We start from the raw sequence: 25,510 nt of genomic DNA, 5'->3' as shown, positions 1-25,510 counted from the left end.
TTTCTGCAGCTGTTATCAAATGAAATTAGTAACTCAAAAGTGCAGGATTTTCTTTGGATGAAAGGTTAATCAAGTCCAAATTCAATTGTGTTCTAATCTAAAATTAAACATGAAAAAAAATGCAAAGTAGGGACAGGGAGTTTCCTAGGCCTTTCACACCTCAGCATGGCTGAGGAGGGGAGGGAAGGAGGAGGGAGAAGTTAGTGCCAAAGCAATCACGTCTTTTATCTCAAGAACTATTTTCAGCAAGGTATGCTGATCTTATTTTCCATCCTCCCACGCTTTGGATAGGAGTTTCGGGAAAACTTCATTCTTCCTTTGCTGGGTATGGATCTAATAGAGGTTTCAATACCAGGGGAGTACCGACCTTTCAGGCAGACTACTGGTTTGACTCACCACAGAAGAAATTAAGATATTTCAGTTCAAATAAGAAGCTGATTTACTGTGAATTGTCAGAAAAATCTCTCTGCTTCCTACGGTAGTGTTGCAGACTTTCACCACTGTGTGTGGAGGGAAACACTGCTTGTGGGATACGGTTTTCCCATGGATGAGAGAGGTTTTTAACACTGCAGCGCTACAACCCCGTGGGCTTGCGGTGGCAGAGCTTTATAACACAGGGAGCAGGGCATGGGCTGGAAACAGGGCGAGAGCAAATGCTCCTCCAGACCGGAGCAGCATCCCCTCCGCAGAGGTCCCACGCTGGCTTGCGCAGGTCACTGGCGGCACAGGCTGCGGGGAGCTGCTGGCTCTCTGTCCATCTCCTGACGCACATCTCCGTGTCCTTTAAAACCCCTGCTGCTCTCCCAGCCAGCGGGGTCCATCCCGTCGGCAGCGACACGGCGTGCCGCAGCAAGGATGAGGACGAGGACGAGGCCGAGGCCGAGGCCTCCCGGTGTCTCTGCCGCCCTGCCCGGCCTGCGCCGTGGCGGCCGCCCCCGGACGGGGCACGGGGCGCTTCCCAGCCTCCCGTGGAGCCAGCTTCAGCGGCTTTAATTACATCTGCGGTTTGGATCGCTTTGCTTGGCCATTAAAATCCATTTCACAAAGAGTAGTATTGAATGTAGCAAGGAATATTTGTGGCGGCTGTGGATTTCCTTCAGGCCTACAGGAAGAGTAAATTAGTTACTGAAAACTTGACAGTTTGTCCCGAGTGCTTAACTCTTTCCTCTCTGGAAGCTGCCTTTTTGGAGGCAAGTGACTTTAAAAGGAAATAATACGCTCGATGCTTTTTTACACCCCCCCGCCTCCTCTTTACAGTAGGGCTGTAATTGCAAAACCAGCCAGGAGTGATTTGTTTGAAGAGGAAGTGTGGGAACTTCCTTTATAAATATTGCTTTTCCCTTCGTGTGGATCCAAATGCGGTTTCCTCTGCTGGCGGAAAAAAAAAGCTCTTGAATTGAACAACAAACACTTTTTCCCGTAGCCCATGCCCCATGTAAACATGAAAGAAAGAGGTTTCATGGAGAAAAAAAAAAAAAAAAAAAAAGAAAAAAGGAAGAGCAAGTTGTTAGCCAGGGAAGGACTGAAGTTGGTTGGACCATCGGATCAGCTGGGTTTTTGCCCAGCCGTTCCCTGTTGATGCCATCAGCTGTGAACACAGGCGTCCTCTGCTCGGGACCGCCGGGTGAGTTAAGATCCCATAGAGGGGGGTAAAATCAGTGTTTGCAGAGCCTGTGATTACAGAACCCGCTGTGACTTGCTCTGCAAGATAGGGCAGTATTAGCCCGAGCCCAGCTCCTATCACAGTTTGGAATGGTTTCTTTTTTTAAAAAAAAAAACCAACATATGTATCTTTCCTAGTGAAGGAGAAACAATAAGCCTGCACCCTTCCCCCAGCCTAGAAATACCTTTGAATTATTTGCAGAAGAAGGGTTCGCTCACCAGAAGCGCAGCTACACCCAGGGAAGTATTGTGCTCGGCAGCAGCAGGTAGGTTAAGCTCACAGGGCAGGGAGCAAGTTTTAACCTGGCAGGCAAAGCTGTGCTGGACTATTGTGCTTTTTTGGGTTTGGTTTTGGTTTTTGTTTTTGTTTGGTTTTTTTTTTTTTAAAAAGGGCGCTGTATCAGAGTGTATGGGCTCCTTGGGTTTGCAGGCGGCCAGCTGGCCTGGCTTGCTAACGTAAATTGGTGCAGATGATGGGAATCAAGGCAGGGGGTGCGGTTCCCAGCTCTGAAGGATTCCAGATTAGGAAGACAGCTCTTGGAGGAAGCAAGGGGGGGTGGGGAGGGATCAGGCTGATTCCCTGAGAGGTACTGAAGACGAGAAGAGCCCTTCTGCCTGATTTGAAGGAGGGCAGTGTTCTTCTATTGCTGATAATTGGGCAGAGTTGCCTTGTTCCTTGGTTTTGATGGACAAATAAGACATCCCTGGTATTTAAACTTGGCTTGATGAGATGCTTTCTGATCTGGCCAGCAAGAGGCACAGCCAGGCCACTGTTGTATTAATGAGAAGGTTCTGATTTTTCCACGTTTCTCAGTGGGGAAGATGAAATTTCACTCAGGCTTCAAACCAGGCTTTGCAGTGATTCCTTTTTGCTCTTCTAGAAACAAACAAAAGAAATAAAATTTGCAGTGTGATGGGCTATCCTGGGAAAAATCAGTCGCAATTGAAGGAGACACCCAAAACTTCACCGCTCCTGTCTGGGCTCTGGCAAGGCTTGCCTGGCTCACCGTGCCAGGAGTCCTCACAGCATCTCATATTCTGCTCCAGAGGAATTGACATCCTAGTGGGGGATGAAAAAGGAGTGGAACATGAACCTAGGGTGATTTTTACTTTTTAAATAAAAACTGAAAATAAAGCTCTTGGCTCTCCACTCCAATTTGCTATCTCTAACTGTTCCTCCTGCACTTTCTTCTCTGTTCAATGTCTTGCAAATGCATTTAAAGCCCTACAGTATTCAGGATAAGCTCTCCATTCTTTTATGCTTTTCCTCTTGTTTTCCACACCATCTTTTGCCACTATCTCCTTATATCACTTACTCTCTCTCATCCATGGCGCATTCCCTGTTTAACGATCTTTTTTCCTTTTTACCTTCCTACGCTTAGCATTTTTTCCTCTCCTTTTTCACACTTCCACTGTCATGCCTGCTCCTTTTTCCAATAAGGCAGACCGCATTTTGTAATTTAGGGAGTAAACCTTCAAATTCTTGTGTGAGTACTCCCACTGACTACGTGATGAAGAGACTGCAGGACTGGGCTGTAGCTTGGCAGATGTATGGGGAAAGGTAGTGAAGCCAATTTTAAAGCAGTCTTAATTACCTTGGTGGTTTGGATCGCTTTGCTTGACTATTAAAATGCATATTTCTAAGGCGAGGTGTGCACCAGTGGCATTGTATAAATAATAAATAATTTCAAGAGCTTGATATAAAAGACTTTATAGAGGTAATATATTACTTCCAGTCGAGGGAAATGGAGGACACTTTAAAATCAGTTTTACTAGCACATTGTGTTTAAAAAAAAGCTTCTTTTTCTTTTTGTTTAACCTCCTGTGCAAGCCTGGGCATGTTTGAGGCTCCCAGGATCCAATTTCATGTAGTATCCTATTTCAAATCCAGGCCAGAGCAGATCGATTGAAAATCAGTGCTCTTAGAAATAAAACTGCCTGTGGAATGCCTTCAATGACATGAGGTGAAAGGGGGAATGTAATATAATAGATACTGATTTTCTTCTTTGAGGTGGGAGGCTCTGAAGCAGTGTCCTTGGATGTCGCACAATTTACCTTGATTGAACAGTAATGGTTGTAGGACAATTTTGGTGAATTTTTGTGTTCTTCAGTTAGTAGTTAACAGCTGTGTTTTGTGAAGGCGGGGTGGTTGGTGTTGCTGGGGTTGTTTTAAGCCAAAGCAGCAGCTGTAGAGTATTTTACGGCAAGCGCAAAGCTACCTTTAAGTCTGCACATTACCAGAATAACATGACATTCCTCATAATTCTTGTCAGTGAAATACTTATTGGTATTTTGAAATGATTGAGCTACTTCAGGACTTTGAAAACTGCTGGTGAATGCAAACTAGTCTAACTGATCTGTGTTTATACTGTTTTTTACAGTCAGCACAAACATAGGTGGCAGTCTGCTTCATTTTCCAGTATACCTCTCTCTATGCCTCTTCTCTTCCTTGGCACTCAGAAGCCAAAGGAAAAAAAAAAAAAAGGAGGATTATCTGAGAATTGAGAACAAAGGGAAACAGCAATCTCATTTTAGGACTTTGAAGGAATAGGAAAGTGAAGGGAAAACAACTTGTAAGCTTTGGGTAATTTTGAATTTTGGGTAATTTAAAAATTTGGCTGTGCCAGTAATATGTTGAATTCCTGGAAAACTAAGAATAAACTTTGTTCTGCTGTGTAGTGGTGCTCTCTCTCCTGTCACCTGCACTAGGTGATGCTCGTGACGTGGGGAGCATCTTGCATTGCTGGGAGACCACCGGCTTGCACAAATAGGCCCCTTGCATGGAGACAGCGTGTCACAGCGGCTGGCCTTGGCCCTGTTTGCTGTCAGAGCAAGGGGAGAGGCTTCAGAGAAAAATTCAGTCTCCTCGCATGCTGCAAAAGTGCTGTCTAAAGCTAACCAAGAGAGTAACAGTAAGCACAAAGAGCATTTGAATTTATTTTACACTCTGCCCCTTGGACAATAAAGGCTTGTCTCTTTGGGACCTTGAGCATGGTGTGCTCTTCAAAGGTAGATAAGTATAAATGTATTTTAACTGAGCAAGGCTACTTAAATACACAGGCTCATCAAAGTGGAAGTGTGAGTGGTTTCTGGCTTTGCATAAGAGCATGTTGGCGGCTCCTGTAGCCTTTTCCTATGTGAACACATTAACGCACACATGCGTGTTAAGGACAGCAATTCTGGCCTTGTGGAAACTCTCACTTCAAGTGACTGTAGGATTTCACCTTTGGTCTCCAAAGTAGCACATGTTTTGTAAACTACTTGATGATTAACCTTCAGCTAGAATGTAAGTGGCAAGTGTTTAGTTAATAGTCAGAGATTGGGTTCCTGCTTTCAGGCAGCCTTTATTAGTCGGGAAGCTCTGCGAGTTAGAAATGAAAGATCTGCCTCGGCAACTTTTCAGGAAGTCCACTCTGGTCTCCTGGCACATGTGGAGAAAGTAAAGTGCTTGATGAAAAGGCTAATAAGATGGCTGTTGAAAGTCTGCATGTGGTCATCTTAAGGACTGAAAAGACCCTGCTAAGCTACTAAAGAGAGGTTATTTACTGTCTCTCTATGTTTATGCAGCGTATATCAGAGCAAAGTCATTGATGAGTCTTTCACTAACTTCTGAGTCTTTTTTAGCCAGAGGGAACAAAACTAAGAAAATGTTATTCCATTACATAATGAGGATATTAACTTTAACAAATCAGACTCCTAACATGAGCAACTGGCATGCCTCTCTAGCCAACAGTAAGAGAAAGAAACCCAGTTTCCATTGCCTTCTGGAAGAGCCTACCTTCTTGCTTTGGCTGTACTGCGTACAGTGAAACTACTGGGTTTGATGAGACACCTACACCATGTCTCATCTCCTGTAAATCTCCTGTATTGTGATATAAGTTACTTCTCACAGCATTCATTTTGAAATAATTTGCCAAATGGCATTTGAAAAGTCATGGGCATAGATTGTACTGTTTATGATTTTGCATTTATCACCTTAACTCCCTGGAACTCAAGTTGGAGATAAAAAATTAATATATGTAGATGTCTCTAATGTGTATTGGTTCACCTAACATGTAGAAAAATTCTGGTCTTCTCTGAGTTGCATATGTTTTTGAGCTTGTCGCAGAGACTAGCCAGGGTCACTGCAGGTGTGCTTAAACTAAAGACAACCTGGAGTTCATTTTTACACCCGATTTGTAAAGTTTCATTTTCATGATGAAAAAAAATGTACAACCATTACTGTGCTAAAAGTCTGCCTCTCCGATTTGCTATTTTAGCATTCACAGGTAACCAGTATAGTTAAAATTACTGTGTAGCATGGCTATTATGATATGAGTTTAGGACAATGGTGTTAATTTGCAACCAAAATAACCATGAGTTACGCTGGCCATCCCCAGTGTGTGCCAGTAAAATTCTTTGTATTACAGCTCACTATCAGGCATCATGTTTATGCTTCATAATTGAGGACCTTTCTAAAATAGCTTTTTCTGCAAAGGCTTAAAACTTGTAGATATGATTTCTTGGTATCCTTACCCTTGTAACGTTACCAAGCTAAATATGGTGTTGGAAGATGAGGAAGTGAGGTTTAAGGGGTTCTCAAATAGCTTTTGAGAAATTGGGGTTGCTTCTCTGTTGCTTTGCATTGGATTAAATCCTTATGCCAGACAGCTTGACAAGTATGTATCAGCATTCGCACCTTGCTGATCAGAGAGGAGTCCTGTTGCCTTATGTGCAACATAAGTGACAAGGCAGGGAACAATTTTGTCCAGTATCTTGTAAGGTTTGATAAATAACAATCTGAAGAGGCTGGAAAAAGTGCTACTCACCACTCTTCCACTGATGCTTGCTTTGATTCTTGCCCGAATACATGAGATGCTGGATCTCAACCTGTTGAGAGTTCACAGGGTAACGTTCTTCCTGTTTGATCTTTGCAGTGAAATACTGTTGAAAGAGCAGGTAGGATTTCTAGAATGGTCAGAAGGGACAGCAGAGAAAGAAGTACTTTGTGGTTAGTGTATTTAATTCTGTAGTTAAGAAATCTCTCTGGAAAAGTCTATAAAGAGATAAGGTATTTAGTCTCCTTAGACTAAAGTGAAGGATATTCAGAAAGGGTAAAGGAGCACAAATTACCTGGTTTCAGTTTTGGGTTATGCTGGGTTTTGTTCTTATAGCATATCTGTAAAACTCAGATTTTTGTCTGAGTCTCTTAAATTTTAAGAACAGAAAACTTGGGCATATATGGGTTTTTTCCTTTTTTTTTTTTTTTTTTCCTTTTTGTCCCACAAACTACAGGAAGAGCAAAATGAAAGGGCTGAGTGAAAGCAGTTGTTCTTTTGAGGTATATCTGGCAATATTAAACACTTCCATTATTATTTTAATATTCTGTTAATTTTTGCACAGGTTTAGTCAAGGTCTTTTCATAGTGCATAAAATTGAGGTCAAAAGGACATGGGGTTGACTGGAAACCAAAGCAAAAAAAAAAAAAAGAGTTTAAGCAGTATGAGATTTAAGTGTATCAAAGGTAGAGCTATGTTGAGCAGCTTCAAGACAACAAGGATACTAAGCCTGAGGTAGCCAAGCAGAGCAGACAGAAAGGAAGTCAGTAATAAAACTCTCAAGTTCATGTACTAGAAGCGGAGCGGGTGTCTCTGAGGTCAAGGAGGTGGAGAGGGCAAGAATAGAGATGACCAAGAGCAACGTAAGCTGGAGAGCTGGAGGTGAGGGAAGATACAGCATGGGCCAGATATTGGAGTGTAGTAGTGTGACACAGAGTTAATTAGAGATGTAAATACACTGCAATGTTTAGAGTCTTAAGCTGACATTTGATATCACCCTGAAGTTTTAATAGTAAATTCTGTATCCTGTTTCCATATGGACATGATCTCAGTGTTGTAATGTAGCCTTCCCAGCACTGAAATGAGAAGATCCATTTTCAAAATTAAGCTCAAAAAAGCAGTATGTAGTGTTATCCTACATGCTCCATCCTATCAAGTGCACCATGCTCGTTAGCTCAACAGCCGGATAAAAGTTCCATGGGTGTACAAAAGCATATATGAACAGTATCTGCTGCATATGTTACATATAGCTGAAGGCTCAGGGGAATAAGGACTGTGTCTGGGAACCGGATAGTACAACTTTCTATCCCTGACCCAGTGCCTGCCCTTTCTAACAAACAAACAAAAGCCTCCCTTAAAGAAATGTGTTTTATGATCTGTTTTTAGCTCTAGAAGCAAACAGAAAAAAAAAAAAAAAAAAAAAGCACTCAATGTGTTCTTACTCATACTTATGGCTGTGTCAGCTTTAGGTGCCCCAGGACGAGTGCTGCACTTTATTCCTTGCAGCTTTCGGAAGCCACGATCCCCCCGGCAGCTGCAGTGCTGGGCAGCACATTATCCACTTGCAAAATTTTGCACTTGGACATGACTGATCAGCCTGAGTTTATCACCTTTTTGAAATGACAGTATCTGAGACATTCACCCTAAATACAGAGGCACAGCTGCCTGATGAGAGGGCACTTGCAGGATGGGGAGGTTGTTTATGGTTGTCCTGTCTCTGCTGAGTTATTGACCTGTCCTGATGGTCTTAACTGCATGAAACGTCCATGGTGGTCTTTGTCCTCTCATCCTAAAGGAGTATTTTGATTTGAAAGGCAGAAATTGTGTCATATGAAAGGTGGGAGCAGTTAAGTGCATTCAGATTGGGTGGGACACGGTAAGAGCTAAATGTAGTCTAATGGCAGTAATCTCCCTGCTGTCCCTTGCGGGTTATGGAGGGGAGTGGGAGTCTCATCCAAAAAACAGCTCAGGGAAGATTGATTCCTCCTTCAGAAGGTGATCCATGGCAGGACCCTCTCTGTCGAGGCAGTGGAGAGAGAAGAAACAGGAAGATCAACCTTGTTAGACTGAAGTTAGGTTGTGTGAGCATCCCCCTACCTAGTTGCTCTGTTTGTGCTCATAGTTTCTGTCACCTTTAAAGAACAACTCCCCTGTGTCATCTAAGTACTTTTAACTTTAGGTCAATCTGCAAGAGCTTCCAACTGTCAGAGGAGCTCTGATAGCAATGTGCATTTTAGTTCCTTTAGTTTAAGCAGTCCATTTTGACTGGCCAGCTGGCCAAATCCATACCATGAAAGACCAGTTCCTCATGGTGTTCCAGTGTAAGATGCTGAAAAAGAGCTTTTGTGCTACGAGCAGGAGGTAAAAGGAAAAACCAAAACCAAACAAGACCAGGAAGCTTTGCGGCAGGTGGTACCACCTGTGTCCATCTAAACCTAGCCAAAGCAGCATGCCATTTGCGTGGAGGAACCTGGAAAATCTGATGACTCAGTCTGAATAAATAGGGAGACAGTGAGTGAGATTTTGACTTGTGTCCCAAGCATCTTATGAAAAAGGCTTCCTATTTTATAATACAGAAAATTGATTACAGTTTGGTAACATCATTCTCTGGCACAGCTGATTACCAACTACAGACTAAAATGCCTGGTGTACCCACGTGAGAAGTGACACATAAGTAGCCCGATGACTCTCTGCCAGTTCCTGGGTTATGGTTGAACCTGTTTTCTCAATAATAAATTTCTGATGTTACTAGCAGGGGACATACCTTTATTACTGGGGGTATAACTGGATGGACACAACAGTCGGGCTGACAGCGTTCAATTTCTTTTCCAGGCTCAGCCAAATACTAATTTCCACGCACTTCAGTTGTTGCATCTGCAAAGTTGAGATGTGAACTGTGCAAGATGTGCCTAAATCACTATTCAGCAATGCTCGCAAAAATGGTCTAAAGGAGAGTGGCAACATGGATGTATAAAGGGAACTCCTCAGCCAGATGAAGTCTTGTTTCCTTGCTGACTAGCTCCACCTCCTTCCTTCTTGGCTGTTGTTGACAGTATCATGATCTTTCACATCCCTTTGCACTTCCTTTTACTTCTGTATTTCCTTTGCTTTTATATGTTTAAGTTGCACCAGATCTGTTTTTCGCTTTGTCAGTAAGACATAGAAAAAAATCTGCCCTTTCCCTTGGTCTTAAAGTCTAAAGTTTTTGTCTGTCTCTTGGGTTGGCTGCTTTACTTACACTCCCCTCGTATGACTTCCCTCAGTCCCAATCCAAGCCTACACTCTCCAGTTAGGCCGTATCATGCAGCTGTGGTCTAAATATCTCACCCAGCTCCTCTCCCATGTCCCTTATCTCACGATTTTTCTGAGTATCCATGTTCATCCTCCACCCAGTTAGGGTGCAGATTCTCTCAAACAGCTTTTCCCTGGGAAGAGATGAATGTACATAGTCTTAAAGAATTTGTTACCACAGCAACTAGATATGGGGAATGCAAACAAGAAATTAAATCCCATCGAACATTAACAAAATAAACTTGGTTTAGTACTGGACAGCCTCAAGGAACACGAAGGAAAAAGAAAAGCCCTGCTGATGTTTGTGTCTTACCTCCCTGGGGAGCCAGTGTTACACAAGTCTCCAAGTCAGGTTCAGCTGAGATGAGATGGCTCTGGAGAAAAGGTGGTGGATTTTGCCAGGTGTTTGGGTCTCTCTTCCCTAGGAACTGCCATGCGGTGATCTTTTAGAGTGTGCATTGGCATTCGCTGCAAACTGTTTGAGTGAGCATCGCATGCTTTGCTAAAAAGTAACTGAGAAATAACGGTATGTAAGAAACAGGTTGGGGCATTCAGCACTCACTACGTCTATTGACTAGGATATTTTTTCAAGGACAGTTGTCATCTTCACATTCATGTTGAACAATCTACGTGAACCCTTTTTTATCACTTTTTGGCATATACAGTGATGTTAAAGAATATCAGATGGTATTTTATCCTTCCCTAGAGGGACAGACACTGTTTCTCTTCCATTCTTAAATGTTTGATCGTGGGAGGTGCTGAGTACTGCCATTGATAAGAGTGTGTTCAAGCTCTAGCTAGAAGAGTGCCAAATCATACAATACCCCATCTGTAATGCCAGGCATTCTTTCTGGTAATATATCAGTTGAGCTCTCAGTTCTTCAGTAATTAGTTATACATCTGTGAGCAGCTGTCCATCTGATTTATAATCTGAGCAGCTATGGAAATACAGAACATTGCCCCATTTAGCCTCAGGATTGAAAGTTATGGTGTGCTAAAGTTGTGTTTAAAATGTAATAAAATTGACTTTATATAAACAAATTACCAGTTTATGGGACACTATAGATGATCTTAAATCAATATTTTAAAGTTCATAAATTCAAGGTGATTGAGCATAGCTTAATGCATATGAATATATTTTTAATTGCTGCCTTCTTTTATTTAGTAAGAAGATTTAACACTGTCCTGGAAAATAACTTGATTGTAGTGAAGAAGACTTAGTAGAAAAGTGAATGTAAGTATTTCACAGCATATGTCAATTATTTATGTTTGCAAACCACTGACATTGGTGATATTATAAATCATGCTAAACTGACAGGCTAATTTACCAAAAAGACCACTTTTAACATGGCAAGAATGCTGAATCTGATCATTGTGCATAGGTGTTCAGGTATAAAATGTCTGTTACGTAGTTTTCTGCATGGGGCTGTACAGTATACGTACCTAAATGCTTTTAATAGGGCCACATGCTATTAGTTATTTGCATGCTTAAGAACTGTTCACAGGAAAAATGTCAACACGAAGTTGTCACTAAGTGCCCTTAAATGGAAAAAAAAAAAACCACTACCCCTGTATAAATACCCATGAGGATCTTTAAATTCTGTAATGCGGACATATTTTCCATTTCCAGAGGAATTTAGTCTAACTTGGAATAATGCAGCCAGTATATAGTATTTTTCTGTATACTTGCCACAAAGATGTGAGTTTATAGTAGAAGAAGATTGCACTGTGGATTGACAATTCAATTTAGAGTGAAATACAGCGGCTGCAAGTTCCAGGCTAAGTGCATCATTGCTCACTTGAGGTCACTTTTTCAAACCTGGAGTCAATAGTTCTCTAACAATAAGAGCTTTGGTTCATTTTCTAGACCCTTTTGAAACTGTTACTTTGCTGGTGAATACCCCTTTATTTTTCTTAAAGTAATTGCTTTCCCTAGCTGTATTTCATAACAATGTTCACTCCCTAACTGTGTGCATGCACATGTGTATATGTACGTACATATTTGTGTGTGAAGCAAAGCCATATCTCTGCAAATCATACCCCAGGAGGCTTTGAGTGGCTCTGGTGTGCAGGGTAGTGATAGTCATGAACTTCTAGTTGCTACGGATTCATTCCAGTATTTTTTCGTACTACATTTTTCCCACGATCTCACCTTCCATTTCCCAGAGTCTGCCTGATGAGTTTGGAAGCAGTCAACTAAGCCTTTCCAAATGCTGCATAAAGTACAGAATTCATGACTTGGATGTCAAATAGGACAGTGATCCTGTCTTAAATGTCTAACAAGCTGGGACAGTTTTAATTTTAGCCTTTGGGCTTTTATAAACTTGTCTTCTAAAATTACTAACTGACCAATAGTACTGAAACAGTGAGATACTGCAGGAACATTGCAAAATGCTGTCTGGTTTATATGGAGTTGTCTACTGATACAGGGTTGCTTGAAATGAAGATCCTCAGATTTGACGACATTGTACCGAAGCTAAAGATTTAGAGGCTAGGCTGTGCATTTACTGTCTACATTACTGGTATCTGGCCCAGTTTGAAACCTATATAGGCTTATAAGATATAAAATCAAATCCTTCTGGTGTGTATTGAACAAAACAAAACAAACTTTGAAGGCATTTACTGGGATCAGTCACTTGAGTTGCTTCAGAGTCCTAAAAGTACATCTCGAGTGACCTTGTTCAGGCCAGTGGCACTTCTTAAACAATTCCATGTGTGTGTGTCAAGTTTGTACATGTAAAAGTTTTTCTTGAGTTATTTTCACATTATTTTCACCAACTCAATCTTCAGCTGTTTCTCCTAGTAAACTTGGAAAGAGGTACTGTTATCTTCAGTTCCCATTTTTTGTGAAATAAGCAGAATTTGTGTTTTGTTTGTAGTTTTTTAAGTGCCTGTTTAGCAGGAGAGCACCATTCGAGTATGGGTTGAATTGTAAAAGATATCTGCCCAGTTCAAATGTCATTTCATATATGTATGTATGTGAAAACAAATAAAAGACATGAAGTAGGGCTGTATTTCAGGAAGTTGAGTAGTGGACTATTGACAACGTGATTATTAGCTGGTCATGAAACTGGCATAGGAATAAACATATCCTTGTGGAGAGATGGATGCTAGCATATTGTCCTTGATGTAAAAATAAATATAATCTCAAATAGATCTTATTTTTCTGATCTTTTAATTTTGTGCATGTGTAGACTGAGCTCCTAAATGGAAACCACCTTCTTGATTTGGCTCTTGCAGCTATCTGACATTAAAATTATAGATGTATCCTTCTTAACGTGAATAATTTTCAAAAATTAATTGGCCTCACGTTGGCTGGGATTTTTGCAGTAACACCAAATTAACAAGTTGATGTGGAGAGGAGAAAATACCTTTTCATATCTATTTTTGGGTTTGTATCACAGAAGTGGCTATGGAGACATTCTCATATAAAAAGTCAGCAGAGCCCAAGAGAGGGAACAAAGCACTTAACAGGAACCAAGAGGAGCAGTGACTTTGCCTGGAGTCACTCACAAACTGGAGGTAGAGCCCTGAAACTATGAAATCCAGCACCTCCTCTTACAATCATCCATTTTGATGTGTAGTGCATGCAGAGATATTTACTAAAAAATTTTATTTTAGTCAAAATTGAAAATTAAATCTGAAACTTGTGTTTGAATACATTATAATGGTTTGGTAGGATAGCTGGTAGGATTTTGGCTTCGGTTACCCATAAAGCCAGAAAATGGAATAAACTTGCAGTAACTTCCTCTTCCTCATTCTCTTCCAATGAACTTCTGGACTGACCTTTCATAGAGCTGAAAGCCAAAGTTGGCATGCTGGAGGAATCCAGTGAAAAATTGGCTTGCTGTGTTTCTTCACCTAGTGAAGAGGCGAGGGGAGATGGGGAGAGTGAGGGGGGGGTTCCCCCTTAAAAAATAGGGGAAGGCTAGGAAAAATGTAAAATGGACTGGAGGGGATGATAAGCTGTGAATTGTATTGCTTTATACTGATGATACATCAAAATAATCTTGAGACAGTGACTGCAAGGAGAAGGATGGGGAGTGTGTACCTTAGGGAATCAGGAGCAGGCACATTCAAGTAGAGCACAGGCAAGAAAGTGCACAGAGTGGGGGGGAAGAACACCCAGCCCTAACTGGATACCAAAATTAGTCCTCACTGCACATCTTGCAATCTGAGATCCCTTGAACAAGTTCTTAATGTAGCATTGAGTGTTTTGTTCACTGTTCTCAACAGTATTTCTTAAGTAAAATGTATGCACTGGCACCGTAAATAGCCTGGTTCAAACACCCTCGTGAAGGGTGAGGACCACATCATGTCATGTGCTGTTACTAAGCTCTGCTTGCTGATAGGCAGGTTCTTTCTGGAAAGTCTACGGAGATGATTTTTAGACTTCTAGGATTATAAAGTAGTTGCTCAAAAATAGTGCCCATCCCAAAAATGTCCACCTTAGTTTCTGGATCCAGCTGGGTATAGTAAAATTAATTGTTGTTTATAAGAACTTGGCTCCTATATCATAAATGCTATAAATAATTCTCAGCAGCATTTGGATAGCATGGTAAATAAGGCATAGAGCCTCACTGGATAATGAGGAGAAAAATAAATATTGAAGAGTTGCTAGTTCATTAAATAATGTCTATGCTGTGCATGAAATGAGGCAGGAGAACAGGGGAGAAAGTCTCCCATCATAAAGACTATTGTGAAGGATTCACATAAGGAACTTTAATTCTAGTATTTTCTAGATATGACAATCAATCAGACTTGAGTCCTCAGAATCACCTCCAAGACTAATCTTTAGATCCATAGGACTTAAGTCACCGAAACATCGGGTAACATTTGTTCAGTATCTTCTGCATTTCTTGGACAGCGGGCGAGCATGAGATGGGGGCTTTGCAAAACATTCTCACAGATTTTCTGCTGTCATCACCCTGAGACCCTAAAGGGCATTAGGGGGGACTACACAGGGGTTGCATCTATCTTCATGCATGCGCTTTCTGGCATCTCTTCCAATACCTGTGTCCCATCTTTTTTTCTTTCCCTTCCGCTCTGTCTTCCCTGTGTTGCCTGGCTGACAGTAAGGAAAATACTGCAGCTCCAGGAGAAATGATGTCTCTGCACCACCAGCACGAGTAGCCGGTGACACCAGGTCAGGCTGTAACCACCAGCAGTAGCAACCACAGGAAAGCCCTGCATAATGATCTCTCTGGGGTGTGCAGAGCAGCTTATTCGGAGACTTATGCTGCTGTTTTCCCATATGCTATCAAGTACAATCTTTTATTTCCCTCTAATCTGGGTTTATATTCACTGGGCCATGTAGAGGCCAAATGTCATGCCTTTGCTGCTAGATCTTTGCGACAAGAGTGCCCATGGTGAAAGTCCTGCCCTTATTATCGAGCGCGGAGTGGCTGGGGGAGAGCTGGCTCCACAGGCAAGCCTTGGCTCTCCATCTTTCTCTGGCAGCAGCCTACATGGGTGACCCATCTAATAAAAGCATCGTGCAGCTTTCAACGTATTTCATATCACTGGCTACAGATGAAACTGTAATAGAGTTTTGCCTATATGTTGGCACCTTTCCCTCTATGGAGAAATGAGGCCATGCTTTACGAGTAGATGCAGTACTTGAATGTCTGCAATGTGTTATGAACTCTCATACTTTACTTTGAGACCTGCTTGTAAAAAATACTAGTAGGTTAGTTGTAAAAAGGTGGTTTATTGCGGGGTGGGGGTGTCCTTTCTCCCTACATTCAGTAACATTTGACCTAAGTCTACAGGTCTGGTTAAAAGACCCACAGGAGAGAAGATTCTTGCAACAAAACACAGCTTTTTATTTAGAGGTATCCATTCATCTTCCTTGAAACATAGATCCGCATGTCAGTCTTTCTTTCTCATATTTCTCTGAAATAATCTCCTGGGGAATACATAGAAAAGCAAACAGTAGATTCTTTACCATTTTAGGAGAGGGACGGAGACAAATTCAACTTCAAAATACTAGCTATTTTAAATGCAAAATGATCCTTCCTTAATTAATACTTGGCAAAGCATTTTAAAGATCAAAGTGTCAATATTAGCTAATTCTCATGACACACCTGTCAGGTAAGTAAAAATTATATCCATTTATAGCCCAGGAAGCTGAAATACTGTCTAACATCAGCATTTTCACAGTTGCTACCTAGTTAATTTACTGAAATGAGTAGTCTAATTCTCAGAGGTTCTTCATATTCTTAGTTGTCCTAAATTATACTTGGAGCTCAAGAGTATTCACACTTTTGAAACTGAGTGCAAGTATTTTGGTACAGAAATGTGGGTATGGCAGCTGAACCTGAGGCGTCCACACTTAAGGCTTTCTCCAAACTTAAGCATCCCTAAAAAGTCTGGAGCTGGAACTTGCATGTTGTCAATTCCCAGGCTGGACTCGGGCTCCTGCACTGCCCAGCTCTCACAGTTTAAGGCAAACGGTTGTTTCTCAGTGGAGCTGCAAAAGGTATGAGGTATAGATGGGCTTGGGAGGGTCAGTCTTTAAGAGATTTTATTTGCAGGAAGGTGTGTATAGAAGGAGTGTTTAGAGAGGGAGAGGGTGCTTGAAGTGGAAAGAAAAATGGTGTATGGTGGCAGTTAATTTTTCTGCCTCCTGCTGTTGCTTCCATTAGAGATGCAGGTTACCTTGTTATTTCTGTCATGGCTCTTTCTCCTTTTGTTACAGCATCAGCGGAGTGGTATAATTGGGCTGGAGGACAAATTTTTTGCTGCCCTGTTGAGCAACGACCAAAAAGGAGAGGGGATTTTGAACAAGTGCTGTCTCCCCTTCAGTATGCAGTGCAACTTGTTTCCAAGTGGTGTTTTAGTTGGAGCGGTAGTGGTGTTCAAGTGCCTTGCTTTGTCTGTGAAAACAGTTTTTCTAACCTGTTTGCTCCGTTCGGTGTGGCAATGCCCAGTCCTGAATGAGGCACAAAACTTAAGGATGGCGTCACTCCATCCCAGTCTGTTCTCCCTCTTGCCAGGAGCAGGTGGGAACGGACAAAACCCCAGCCAAAGGCCGTCGATGGGTTGGCACTTAAAGGAGGGAAAAGCCTGGGCTACAAAAAGGGGTCTCAAGGGATTGAACAGCCTGGAGCAGGCGTGCAGGGCTGAATTAGGAGTTGGAATTGTTTGGCTTTCATATTCAGAGGACTTGTTTGCTGTCTTGGCCCTGCTCAAAGTGAATAAGTGCTACTGCTAATAACAAAGCCCGAAACAGAGGAGGAGTGAAGGATTAAAACCAGAAAATGATGACTCACCCTCCCCTGTCCCCCCTCCCCAGTTTCAGTCCCCACTAAACCATTTTACCTCACCAAAGCCCTGGTGGCTTTTCATTTATAAATAATCATGTGTTTGAAATGTTAAAATGTGTGGGCAGGGATTAAAAGGATATGTGATGCTACAGCATTAAAAGAGTGCAGACCTCTGCAAGGGAATTGTGAAGGAAAATGAAAATGGAGTTATTTTTGGCAAGGGCTGCTGCATCCTGGGGACATCAAGAGAAAGCAAAAAGCAGTTTACCCAAGCCTAGCGAAACCAAGCAGAAAAGCTGGGTGCAGTAAAATAGGGCTTCGCATCAGTTCTTTGTCCTACTAAAGCCGAATTTGAAGTTTTGGGGTTATCTCAGTTTTGGGGGGATGCAGGGAGGAGATTCACTGACAAATTTCTGTTGAAGGTATCAGCCTAAACTGTCCTCCTTTTCCTCCTGTAAACATTGGTGAATACAACTGCTTGGTTATCATCCACATTGTAACAGGTTTCTTCCTTCTCCTAATCCACAGTGGGACTGAGAGGTGGATGGATGCCTGTAACGCTCTCAACTCAGTGTGTCAGCCCACAGGATTTTACAGAATAAGCAGGTTGTGATGCCTGTTTGGAGTATCATTCTGTATTCTCACAGAAGTAAGAACATTGGCACCAGGTTTCTTGTTGTGTCTGGCAATGAAAATTGAGAATTGTCCCCACTTAGAAAAAGAAATGCCTTACGGACTTAGAGGGAACTGTTGCAAATCAGTTCTCAGTGTTGACTCCTGCGCTGATTCTAGAGTTTGAATATAATTTTTAGTGTCGTTCTTGGATGCTACGTTAGCTTTGTCTCCATAAACCTTTGATTCCTGGCCAAAGTGAGCCATGTTGGAGTTGGTGAAGTCTGCTTCCTCACCCCCCCTCTTTTTAATTTTAGGCGAGTGAACGATACCAGTGTGAACAATACCAGCACGAACAGGCACAGATAAGGGCACTGTTCTGCTGCTTTTCTTGCTCATGATCTTGCTGCTGTCTCCTTGTTGGAGAAGGGGGGGAAGCCTCTGAATGCTATGCTTGTAGCAACTGTGCAATTACTAATAAACGAGCAATTTTATGAGGCCCCATTCACTCCAGGTTTAATTAATTTTTGACACGCACTCTGAGCCTACAGAACCCAGGGAGTAGGGCTTTGAGGGGGATCTCCCTGGGGGAGGCAGGGCAGTGCCACCCTCCTCACCTCAGCTGCCCTACGGCTCCCTTCTGCCCCACAGGCTGGAGTGGTAGCCCCTGCTGCTCCCAACTCCCTGCACGGGGCTACCACTCCATGGCTTTCAGACCAGGGCTTCTGCAAAAGTCCATTTGAAGCCTTAATGCTGCTGATCCCACTTGGTTTGGTGCTGGAACAGCCTGGCTGCAGGGGCGTTACAGGTCTCTTCATAGCTAGCAGTTTGAGGACTTCTGCTCCGTTCGTGCCCTGTATCCTCTCGCTTTATGATAGCAGTGATGTTGTTTAAGGAATTGTCCTAGGTGAACTGGTATGTATTATGGTTTGCATTAGCGTGTTGATTTGTATGGAATACACCACCTTCACTGCTCTTAACCTTTGCTGTTACTTTTGTGCTAGCAAACGTGAAAAAATGCCCTGTGCTCTCAGGATGTTACTTTCTTAATGCTGTTTATATGAATCTGTTTATAAGCCTGGCTTGTATTCTTGTTTTGTTTTTCTCCCTGCTTTAATGCATTTAGATGTATTAGTTGAGAAAAATCTCCATAATAATCTTTAGTTCAATTAATGCTATATTTAATTAAAGGATTTTAAAAGGATAAAACTAAGAATTAAATACTTGTCTGCTTAATAAATTTTTAGGGCTAAATTCAAGGCAAGCCTCAACCTTATTTGATTCAGTTAATGCAGTACATGCAAAAGACATTATATTTAAAAATAGCTGTTCCTTTGGACAGCTAGACAATATTCTAGTGTCCTGTTACTGCAGCACTCAATTTGATCAAGCACAATGTCATGAAGTAATGTCAAGACGTAAAAATATCTAGTTTTAGGTAGGAAATTTCTCATTGCCAGTCAGTAAGCCAATGACTTTGTAAACAGAAGTCTTCTAGGGATACACGAAATACAGTCTTGTTTATTCTTGCTGGTTTTCCTTAAAATTGCATCAGTTTAATTTGTGACTAGTTAAATGGATCGTATTAAATTACAGTTCCTGGGAACTTCTGAGTTTGCGAAACATTGCAACTCTTGTGTTTATACACAGCTAGTATTTTTTTTAAAATGTGTCTGGAAATTTCCAGACAACTGAAGGTATCTGCCACAGTTTTCTTCAAAGCTAGACCTATGATTTCAAAAAGCATGTTTTTTAGAGCTTGTTCTTTCTTTCTTTTTTTTTGGTTTTTTTTTTTGAACCTGGAGGAAGAATGATGGTGCTGGTTGCACTTAGGAGGCAGAAGGTGTGCATTGCTTTGAGAGCTCTGGCTGGTTATTTTTCATATATAAACACAGAGCTGTGTTTAACTTTATTTCTAAAAAAAATATTTTTTTTCCCCTTCTGTGGAAATGATGACTTCACAAATTATGGTACCTGTTATGGGGATTTATACTCTGACACCCTCTTCTTACCTTCCGTTCTTGAGGTGTTTTCCAATGAGATCTTCTTACTGCGTGTTAGAGAAGTCCTGAGGACACTGCAGGGAATGCCGGGAGACCCTCACTGAGAACAGAAAGCTGGGTCACAGTTTTGACTTTGGCATCCTCTGCATCAGTTCCACGTACAAAAATCTCTACCATAGGCTGTTGGCTATTTGGCTCTTCAGGGTACTTACAGAGGGGGAAAAAAGGGTCACAATACCCTTTCCATTGTAATGAACAGAAACATACAGTACAGCTGATGTCAGGAGTGGTGGAGCAGATTCCTGAAGTCCTTTTGCACTTCTTACAACCAGCATCTTTAGAAAGCATAAGCTTTATCATTCTGTGCACGAGAAACTGGAATAGTTTGGTCTCTGCTCTGCGGTGACATTGATTGCCAGTGCTTCATCAGAAGTCTCCAGAAATGGAATGACTGTAGAGAGGTCTGCTTGGTCGCAAAGCCAAGGAGATCCTGTTCAAAGGCCAAGATGGAGCTAGGAGGGGAAGGTGTGTGGTCAGTAACCCAGGGGTGAGCTGATTCGTTGCATTCCCAGGTTTTTCATACCCTTAGGTGAACTCAGATCAGACTGTCCATCCATATGTGAATTCTTTGGTTGATTGACTTGAAAGATATATTGGATAGTGTTTGTTTATAGTGGTCTAAGCTGCAGGAATATGGATTTTATCTGGCATATAAATATTTGTGGTGCTACCGTGTGTTTGCTTTGCAGGATGTGTATGCTTCCTTTTTGGGCTGCACCATGTGGGAACGTTCTACCTGTTTGCATGATTACAGATGTTGCCTAAAGGAGCTCTATGCAAAGAAGTTATCTCTCCTAAGGGAGGTATATGTGAGCAAAGCTTTTACAGCTGGGGGGCAAGCTATGCTGAGAGAAATTGTTCTTTGAAAATATGTCTTTGAAGTATATATAGGACCAGGAGGAAAAGAACAATTAAATGATGTAGATGGGGAACAGAAACAAAAAACTAAAGAAAGAAGAATGTTCCCAATACATCTATTTTGCACAACTTGGACAAAATTGAATATGCTAACATTATTGTAAGCAAATGCGGTACCCTGAAAATAGTCACCTTACACAAAAGCAGGCGTTTATTCTCACAAAAGAGGAATGAGCAGAGATAACATCCTCTCCCAGCAAGCCTGTGTGTCTGTTGTCTTTGACAAGGTGAGAGGCAGCATTTCTTTCTCCAGTTGTAGGAAACCTACTGAAGGTGTTTTACTCAAATTGTGTCAGGACATGTTTATACAGTCACTTTATTGGGTACCAGTCCATGCTGTTGCCGAACAAGGTAGGTTGGTACTCCCATCTCCCCTAGCTGCTTGTTTCTGCCACTTCCATGGGTGGCATAAGTATGGGTGCAACCAAACCTCATGCCTAAGCAAGAGCTGAAAACTAACCTGGCCAGGAGCTGAAAAATGGGTAGTTCCTGCTGGAGCAGCTCCATGAGTGTCTTCTCACCACCTCTTCCATGCCAGTACCAGCCCAAAGCAGAGCCTTCCTTTCAGAGCATTGATTGACTCTCATTTAGTATTGTTTCTGGACTATGGCATATCTGACATGGCCCAGATTTTGAATTTTGGTGTCTTTTCTTGCTGGTTTATATCTGTGTGTATGGCCACTATAACACAGTGCTTTTGTAGGGTAGGCATGAAAGCACCATACAACAGGTTTCTCAATCATATATTGAGATCGTACATCACTTGACAGAGTGTTGCTTTCACATTCACACAAATGTAATTCCCTTTTGTTGAGAATGCAGTAAGAGAGTAGAACTACCATAAGGACCAACAGATGATGTATTTGGTGAAAAATGAAATTGCTAAAATACTTAAGAATTGTTGTATTAACTGTTTTCATGGAATAATGAAATGTAATGTTCTAAAAACTAAGTGTCCGATTTTGGTTATCTAGCGATCTGTTGCTGCTCTACTGTGTTACATTATTACAGGCATCTCTATCTTTTTATCTGCTTGGTTATCCCTTGTCCTTTATCCGTACTGCACAAATCAGGATTTTTGCAGTACAGAGGCTGAGGATTTACCCTGTGCCAAATAGTGACCCATGAGCTGAGACAGGGTTAGAAATTCTCGGGCTTATTCCATAGTCCATCCAGGTTTAGAGTTGGGACTATGAAGACTGCACTTCTTTCCTAAAGACCACTCAGTTCTAAAAATAACTATTTTCTGAAAGCTTCCATATGAAAGTGTGTATGTATGCTTATTACACGTAATTTCCCTGTTGCTTTTGCTTGGGTGTCATTTCTTTGTCCTGCTTTGGTTCCCTCTGAATTTTGAGCTGAGCTCTCGGGGGATGAGCGTGCTGGAGATCACCATGGCAACACTCTGAAAAATGCACACTGCAGGCGCCAGGCTTTGCCGCCTTTATCCCTGCAAGAGCTCTGATGATCTGTGGACTTGTGGACTTATTCAGGAGCTGTGAGAGGGATGGAGTCGGTGGCTGAGAACTGGGGGTACCATGCCTATTAAAAACATTACCTGTGTAAATTGAGGAGCGCTGGATATTGTTCGCTGATGTACAGCACTAGCATCCAGCATTTTCATAGCTTACTGCTGAGATTTCCCTCAGCAGGCTGTAAACCCTCTTTATTTATTTCACATAATTCTAATATTAGTCTCTTCATCTTGGCTCTGCCCACTTTCACTCAAGACTACTGTGGGAGCCATTGCAAAGGCAAGGTTGTTACCCTGGTAAAAGCTTAAAGATGGTTGATGATAAAACATGTCATAAAGATTATGATGCAGAGTTTAAAAGAGGTGAGTGCTCGTATCCCTGCTGTTCCCAAATCCTTTTTCAGGAGAAAAAGAAAACATTCAAGGAAGAGTTATTTTATAGATGAGTATTTCACAGCAGTGGTTGGGAGAGAATAGGTTCTCTCCAGCAGCAGGAAATAATGGAAACTGGGTAAAAGTGTATTGCCATCTGAGACAAGAATTAGGGGCTCTAGGTTGTGTTCTGACAGGGGAAGTGTGACATTGGAGTTTTGGTTTATATTACTGAAGTAAGAAGTACAGCATATCCCAGTACATGGCGGGGGGGGGGGTGTCTTTCTTTTTTTCCCTTTTTTTTTTTTTTTTTTTTAATTACTATCTCAGCCCATCAGCCGTAAGGCTACACCACCAGAAAGACATGGGCTTGTAATGCTCAGACCAGTGACTAATTCAAGTGTGATCAGCAGCCTTGAATAAGGTGCCTCCGCTTCCAGTTTTTGCATGGGGAGCACTAAGCCCATGAGGGCAAAATTCATGAACAAGCAGGATGCAGAGCAGGAATGCCCAAAATAGTTGGCAAGGAATGCTTAGGAGAAAAATGTATTTGAAACCTTCCTTTCAAGGGGTTTTTCCCAGTCCCATTTGTGGATGTGTAGAGGTCAATACCAGTGTTAAACTGAGGGGAGCTCAGATTCCTGCTCTGAAAATGGGTTATACATTTTGCATTCATCACTGGGTAAAATGCACAAGCTGGTCCTGCGCCAAGAGCTCAGATCACCCACGCAACTCAGTGCTCTAGAAGTCAGGTTTCCCTCAATCTGTTCCTATAAATGTACAAGTATTTCTTGTACAGCACTGGATCAAGGAGCTCTGCTTCGGGCAAAGGCATCTGGCAGCAAAGCGTCAGAGAGATGGGTGTGGATGCACTCAACAGCCTGAATCGAGATTTCCCAATTCCTAAAAAAAGCGTTCTCGCTACAGAGCTACTGTACAAACACTGCAGCACTATCTGCGTGCTCCCACCCTCCACTCCCTCCAGCCAAGGGCGTGCGTTTCTTCTTGAATGTAGGTGGCTCTGGCAGCTAAGTGCAGAGATTTCCACTGCTGTGTTTAAGTGCACAAAATGTGGATTGAGCTTCTACTGGAGATAAATATAATAATGTTTAGTCTGAGGTTCCCAGACAGGCTTGATCATGCAAAAAAGAGCAGAACCGCTGAGTGCTGACAAGGTGAAAGTAGTTCAACTTCTGTAGAATCCAGAATTTGGGGAAAAAAGGTAGAAAACTAATGGTATACATAGTCAGAAGTTATGACAACAGCACTCTGGTATGACATATAAACCTTAGGAAATGCTGCTTTCATTTTTTGTCATTATAGGGCTAAGAATGGTTTATTTCAACATGGAACCATTAATTTGGAATAAATTGGGCAATTTCCTTCTAAGGCCAATTAATTAAATAAATTCACACATGCCTCTTTGAAAGAAGCAGTAAAATTATAAGTGATGCCACATATTTTAACCCATTTATAGAGAATAGAACTTCAGCAGATCAAGAGGTGTTGAACATTCCTGTAAATGCTGGCCAAACAGTCCAGCACTCTTTAAGAGACTAACTGAAGAGAAACAAAGTTCATGGGTTATTTTAATTTCCTGTTTGTCTATTTAAAGTTCATATTTTTAAAACAGAACTGAAAAAACATATTTGTGCATTTTGGAAGACTCTCATTCCCAAGATTTCATCAAGATAAGACTTTTTAAAACTTAATGTTAAAAAGAGTACTTATTGGTGGTGATGTGGTTCTAGGCAACCCCTGAACTCCAAATGCAGTTGACAGGGATGCCATAAGTCAAAAAATGTTGTACCTGAGCCCTGTTTTTTAACTAACTCTAAGAGAAAAATGTGGAGGTTATGTGGGTCACCACTCTGCCAGAATGCATAATGTAAACAGGATAAAACGACTGGGAGCTCATGGAATCTCAGCATGAACAAAGTTTTCAGAAGTGCTGACTTCCTACTACAACTTCTACCATCAGCATTAATCAAATCCAGTGTATTTAACTTCCTTTGCCATTCTCACTAAAATTAGATTGTTTACATTTTTGAGCACGCTAATGGCACAGTTATTTACTGCTTACCTCTACTAGGTGGAAGAAACCTAGTAGAGAATCAACCTGCTCCTTTCACCTCTATAAACACAATTATTACAATAATGCTGAGACTATTGTGCTTTATAGAAAAGTTTCTCCTAGATGAGAAAGTGAGAGGTTTAGCTCAAAGAGGCTTATGATTCCTTTCCTGTGCTGAGATGGTATGAAATACCTGAGCTCTTGAGGTATGAAATATTTGATTCTGCCAGTTCCTGAGGGCTCTGCAGAGAAAGGAGGGCAAAAAGATTTTCAGAAGCTTTCCCAGAAAACCAGTTTTTGGTGCTGACCAGCGTTAATACCCAGTATTGTTTGTTACAAGCCCGTTTGTTCCTAAAAATGTAAATGTCTTATCCTGGAGGTTCTTGCATTAACTCATTATTTGAATGTGTCTTGACTTTGATGTGGAAAAGCAATTTCTGCTGTGTATAAAATGTTATTGGGAAAAATACATTTTGCTGCTCATATAGTGAAAGAATTCTTCGATTCAGCCCCATTTCCCTACTTCAGCCCTGTTGTTTCTAATGGTGCTTTCACCTAGCAAATTCAGGCCTTGAAGAGAATAATGCAGTAGGTAACACTTTTAATCAATATAGGAAATACGAAACAGCAGGGAATGAATTTCCAACTGTGCAAACAAGAAAAAAAAAGGAAAAATGTGAAAGCTGGTTTTGTCATTTCTTTCTCCTTAGATTGGTCTTGCCCATGGGGCTTTTATGGTGCCACAGTTGCATACTTATCAATAATTGTTTCCTAATTCTGCTCCATTTCTGCGCTGAAGTAGTATAAAATGTTGAGCTCCATGCAGCCAGTCAATTTTCAAGATCCCATGTGGACAACAGAAACCAGTGTACTGTTAGTAATCTGTTAAAAGGATAATTTTCCTCTTGTATCGGTGTTTAATTGGATGGAATCTCAAATCTTAATAGTACCTACATCGC

At 41.6% G+C, this 25,510-nt stretch overlaps 1 protein-coding gene across 4 annotated transcripts in view; it reads left to right on the top strand.

The window, feature by feature from the left end:
• PLXNB2 (plexin B2) overlaps positions 1–25,510 on the top strand; it is a 262,685-nt gene that overhangs the window by 132,700 nt on the left and 104,475 nt on the right. For 3 of the 4 annotated variants that reach the window (XM_030014280.2, XM_030014278.2, XM_030014281.1), the window contains one exon: positions 10,936–11,004. In XM_030014280.2, the coding sequence (XP_029870140.1) occupies positions 11,003–11,004 (2 nt within the window). In that variant the 5' untranslated portion in view covers positions 10,936–11,002. Of the gene's footprint in view, positions 1–10,935; positions 11,005–17,566; positions 17,645–25,510 lie in introns of those variants that run through there. The other variant, XM_030014277.1, reaches the window with a different exon arrangement.

This window comes from Aquila chrysaetos, chromosome 5, assembly GCF_900496995.4.
Source record: "Aquila chrysaetos chrysaetos chromosome 5, bAquChr1.4, whole genome shotgun sequence".
In the NCBI taxonomy this organism is placed as follows: domain Eukaryota; kingdom Metazoa; phylum Chordata; class Aves; order Accipitriformes; family Accipitridae; genus Aquila; species Aquila chrysaetos.
Note: the sequence above shows the minus strand (reverse complement) of the source record. Positions and strands in the feature narration are given on the sequence as shown.